The sequence below is a fragment of the Electrona antarctica genome (assembly GCF_951216825.1).
Source record: "Electrona antarctica genome assembly, chromosome: 8".
NCBI lineage: Eukaryota > Metazoa > Chordata > Actinopteri > Myctophiformes > Myctophidae > Electrona > Electrona antarctica.
The window spans coordinates 5,439,616-5,445,346 of record NC_136789.1 but is presented as its reverse complement, the minus strand read 5'-3'; the positions used below and the strand labels follow the sequence as shown (position 1 = coordinate 5,445,346).

Below are 5,731 nucleotides of genomic sequence, written 5' to 3'. Positions count from 1 at the left end.
ATGTACAAAAATAGCAGATGTACAAGCTCGCAGCTTGGCACGAAGTGACGCGCTGTGAGCTTGTATATCAGCTATTTTTGAATAGCCAAGGCAAAAATTCAAAAAATGACAGAGATGCTCTCCTGGTTTTAATGGGTTAAAATGAGTTGTGGATCAAGGAGATGATGAAATTATTGCCACTGGAGTTACACATTTGGACAGTTACAAATTTTAATCTCACGTGGTCTTCATTTATACATTTTGTTAGAAAAAAAGCTAGAAAGCTGTTTCAACCAATCAGATTGCTTCCTCGACCTGTTGTATGATGTTGTTGTATGATTCAAATATAGATTTCTGTCGTACTGGTTCATCTTTAACACCCCCCCCCCCCTTCTATATGATACTGTAGCACACTATTCTCCATCTTGTTATTCTCTGTTGAACATGTGGCATGGACAATGAATGTTCCCAGGGTCTACCCAGGTTGCATTGTGTTGTAGGCGTACATTTCCAAGCGGATATCTTTTAGGGAGCACTTATTTTGGTTCACTCAACAAGACAGGCACAGCAACAGTGAGGCATTATATTGTATCCTTTATGTTTTGTGTGAAGCACATTGAATTGCCTTGTTGTTGAAATGTGCTACCCTATTTTAAAATTGGCCACTGTGAGGACAAGGCCGGACGGCGGATCTCCCACTCAGAAATACTGTAACCATAAACAAACTGCTGTGCCCATACCCTGACATCAGGGATCTACAGTATATGGGCATGAAAGAGACAGAGGAAGACAGACAGATACAGAGATCTCCATATATGAGCACAAAAAGTACAGACAGACGAGTACAACAGGTAGTCTGACAGAGACCCAGACACTATATGGCTCAGACAAATTGGTCGGATCGGCGGTGTGGCATAGGTGAAGGCACATAGTAGCCCGTCCTCTAGTATAAATAATATTGCCTTGCGCCCGAGGGAGCCACTCGAGTGTCTGCAACGAGCAGTGTCTGCATCGAAATGACAAGCCATGTTGGACGGTCATGTAATCACGTGAGCCGAAACGAATGCTCCTAGCTTCCACGTGTCTTGGGGAACATATAAGACCCTGAACATAGGTATGCTCCCCATTGTTGTTTTTATTTGTAACATTTATTGGAGCAGAAAATCTCCCAGTGGGAACTGGCCCTTGTTACACTGCCTTGTTGAGCACTATGTTCTGTCATGTCAACGCAACCAAAGGGGAGGTGTGAAATGAGAAATGGAAAGAGACTTCACTAGGGGGCAGTGGGAGGGATAGAGAAAAATACAGACAGAGAGAGAGAGAGCATTACTCTGAGATTAACAAGCCAAGAGACACTGTACTGTAGAAATCTATGAGGGATAAACAGTAAGATCCTCATTGTTAATTCATCCATCTGAACACTGTCAGGGCCCTATCCTCAGCCCGGTGCAAAGTGACGCTGTGTGCAGCGCTACCTTCATGCCACTTTCCAACTAACCCAGTTGTTAATTTTATGCGCCCATAAGTCCCAAATGATCTGATTTAAAACAGGGCCTTCAAAAACAGGGCCTTCAAACCAACAAACCTTGGTGAGGCCTTTAGGAGGGCCATTATAGTCCAAGTCCACCACTCCTGAATGGAATGCCTGGTACTGGGAGTCTGGTGCAACGCACAGGTCCTGGGCCTGGGGAGAGCAGGAGTGGACCTGGTGAGACGTAGGAGGGGCCCGGTCAGGAGTGGCCTTGCTCATTCCCTGATGGACGGATCAAGGGTAGCTACTGGAACGTAAGTCGGGATTTGATTAACCCCGGGTGGCTCGCCTGAGTGAGGGGTATGATGTTGGACGACCCAAAACCCCGTTGACCTCAGGAAACATCACTGAAGATACGTCCCAGGTGCATCCATGCGATGTCTTTTTTAGGTAGTTCAGAGTTAAATTAACACTCGGGATTATGCAGAGTGAGTGATCTTGAACAATGATCATCAGAATGCAGGGCCCGGTTCGGGTTAGGATTTGGGAGACAGTGTCTGGAAACACCACTGCATATAAAGAGAAATGTACAAACTACACAGACAAAAGCACATGATCTAAGCCACAAATTGTGATTGATCCTTTCACAGCAGACATTTTGACAGGTAAACCCAGCTGAAGGTAATTACATTTATTGTGGGTGTGTTTCAGTTAACTGCTTTACGTGGCCGCTGCACACAGTATTAACTTCAGCTACAGTATATGTTTACTTGTCAAAATGTCTGCTGTGAAAATGGTCAGGGATGCACCGATATGGAAATTCTTGGCCGATACTGATGTTTAAAATAACAATTTAGTCAATAGCCGATACTGATACCGATATATGTTTATTTATTTATTCCCCCTTTTGTGCCAGGGAAACAAATTCATCTTACAAGAAATATATCAATACAAGAAATAATGTTCAGAATCTACAGCTTGGTAGACTACAGATAACCAACATAGTCAACACAAAATGTATGCTTGCAACAGATAAACATCGGCTACTGCTATCGGATAATGTCAGTTTTATTTGCCAATACCGATATTGACCGATAACAGCAAATATCGTCCGATACCAATTATGTGGCCGATACATCAGTGCATCACTAAAAATGGTGTATATGAGAGCACATCAACGTTGCTGTAAGAAAGCTTAATCAGATCGATTTTGAATCGGCAAATTAAAACTTGGCATAGCCCTCTGTTCAATGGACTAATTGGGATGACTTTTTTTAATGGCTGCTAAAAGAGCTGCCAAGATTAATTTCACTCTCATTCGCATGCAGTGTATATATTGAAAACAGTCATAACTAGAAAAAGTGCCCTTCTGGGCACAGGTCTCCACCAGGAGGATGGGAGTGTGTGTGATGTTTGGCAAAATGTTTAGGAGTAATATAAACATGTTTTTTTGTTTGTTTGTTTCTTGCAACACTTTTCTTCATTTTGTTGAGGAAATGCAGAGCCAGATCACTCATAGCATCTCTGAGGATAGAATTCTGGATGAGCAGGACATGTGCAGCATTTTGTACAAAACGGGCTACTCCTGAAATTTTGGAAGGCAATCTTAGCTAATCCGTGTAGAATCTGAGAAATCCAGCAGGCTCGTCTTGATCACATGACTACAGAGATCATGTGTACCGATTTGCGTGAGATGTGGAGGGATGCAGGGAAATGTTTTTTCATGGCCTCTAGGGAGTGCGCATACATAAGTTGTCGATGCAGTTATAGGTAAAAACAGGAATTGGCCTGTTATAGCGCCACCGTGAGGCTGATTTGGGAAAAAAATAGTGGCATGTCGTCCTCGGCCTAGTGGAAATGTGCGTGTATAATTTCATGGAAATTGGACACTGTGTTTGTGATTTGTGGCATTTTGTTCGAAATGGACTAATCATGTGAGCTTTGGAAGCCAATCTTAGCCAATCAGGATGGAAGATGGGAAATTGTGCAGATCTGTGTTGATCACATTATTATTACGAGTTGGGCTCGCCCCCTAGTGGTCCGTTTGCAATGAATCCAATGTTAAATAGGCCAGCATTGGATTCATTGCAAACAGACCACTAGGGGGCGAGCCCAACTTGTTTGCGATGGTTTTTGAAAACATTATGCCCATACCTAACATCATGCCAAATATCTAAAACTTGTCACCAAGTGCATAATTGTTATGATTCTTTATGTATTAAATCCCAGTTTATAGGCATTTTAAGCTCACGGCAGCCATCGTGGACGCCATCTTGAAAATGATGCCTTTCCAGAAGTTATTTTTTCCTACATTCTTAGGCCCTGTCTTCACGAGGACGATTTCGGTGTTTCTCGGGCAAGTAATTAGCCGATCTGCCCTTTTTGTCACACGGAGACGGCGTTTTGGGGGACTTTAACGGCTAATTTTGAAACTACCTTCCAGAGTGGGAAAGTTTGGAGACGCGACTTTCACGTCTCCGTGTGTACAGCGAATGCCGGTATCTTTCCTGAGCCGGTGATGTCATAGTCCCTCCCCCCTCCAAACTCACCATGCCGCTGCCTTAAAGCACATGCACTACAGAGGTCCAGACCATAACAAACAAACAAGATGGATGCACCCAGTGTTAATATGATCATTGCGTTCCTGCTGCAGCAAATATTGACGTTATTTGGAGTTTTACAGCAAAATGTACTGCTCCTACAGTACACCCGCCAGCTACAACAAACGCAGATGGAGCAGCTGACCAGCATGCTTTTATTAGATCCACCGCGGAAAAGAACCAGACGGGCAACCAGGAGAAAGTTTTGGGTGAGACCTGGCAGAACCGGCGAATGGTGGGACAACATCGTTAACGACGTTGCCGTGGCAAACGAATGGAAGGAGAACTTTCGCATGTCCAAAGCCTCTGTTGTGGCGCTGACCGGAAAACTGCGGCCGTATATCGAAGGTGAAACCACAAACATGAGGACCCCGATTGACCCACTGAAAAAGGTTGCGATACTGCTGTATTACCTAAGCGATGAGGGAAGGCTACGCAAGACTGCTAACGCCTTCGGCGTGTCGCGACAGGCCGTGTCTGTCATTATAAGGAATACAAGCAGAGCGATTGCCATCCACCTGGGTCCGATATACATCAAGCTGCCTTCTACGGAACCCGAAGTAGAGGATCTGGTTGTGAGCTTCCGTCGTGATCATGGCATGCCACAGTGTTTTGGAGCAGTGGACGGCACCCACATAGAAGTCAAGTCGCCAATTGTCAACTCGACGGACTTCATGAACAGGAAAGGCAGATATTCCCTTAACGTACAGGCCACCTGTGATTACAAATACAGGTTCATTGATGTTGTGATACAGTGGCCAGGGAGTGTGCACGACGCACGGGTCTTTGCAAATTCACAGCTGAACAAGGACTTAAAGACTGGCAAGATCCCTTCTATGAAGAAACAGATTCTGGACGATGAGGCGCCTATACCAGTCTTTATTCTCGGTGACCCTGCGTATCCACTGCTGCCTTACCTGATGAAAGAATATTCAAACGGTGGGTCCACACCTGAGGAACAGTACTTTGGGCTGTCGTTGTGTAGGGCACGTATGGTCATCGAGTGTTCTTTTGGTCGCCTCAAGGCCAGATTTGCTGCTCTTAAAAGGCCTATGGACATAAACATGGATGACCTGCCCTACGTAATTTACTCCTGCTTTGTCCTCCACAATTTTTGTGAATTATGCAAGGAGGCTGTGGATGATAACTCTGTGTTGGCAACGATGGAGGGTGATAGGGACTCACAGCCTTCCACACAGCGCAATGGTTATGTTACTGACAACAATGAGGTGGAGGGAAAGCGAGTGAGAAGAGTGCTCACACGTTTCCTTGACCCCTTTAAGGACTGATCATCAAGTTTTTATTTTGCCTATATTTTTCCTATATTTTGTTTTCATATGTTGCTTTAAAGGGACTCCTGATTCTGACTGTGACATGATACTATTTCCCATGATGCTGACCAAGCTACTGTATTAGCATTGTCATGTTTTTTTTGTTATAAATCTTTTCTATTAATGTTGGATTCATGTGAATGCTCTGATGAAGCCCATAACTGAAACTCGTTTTGTTGGTGTGTCAATAAAAAATGGAAATGTGAGTACTTTGTCCTCCATTTATTTGAAATGATATGCATGCAATCAAGAAAATATATTATCTTTTCCATGTACAGGCTTTGTAATAATCCAGGTCAGCCCTTTTTAGCCTTGTGAGTGTGTAGATCTGCTATTTTGCAGCCTAGCCT

General features: G+C 44.0%; 1 protein-coding gene across 1 annotated transcript; it reads left to right on the top strand.

Moving 5' to 3' along the window:
- Window positions 1-4,058: 4,058 nt before the first annotated feature.
- On the top strand, window positions 4,059-5,339 carry LOC306928078 (putative nuclease HARBI1; the record flags this gene model as incomplete). The annotated part of the gene is made up of 1 exon (XM_079507997.1): window positions 4,059-5,339. One exon carries the CDS (start codon window positions 4,059-4,061, stop codon window positions 5,337-5,339), a length of 1,281 nt encoding a protein of 426 aa, XP_079364123.1.
- Between the last annotated feature and the right edge of the window lie 392 nt (window positions 5,340-5,731).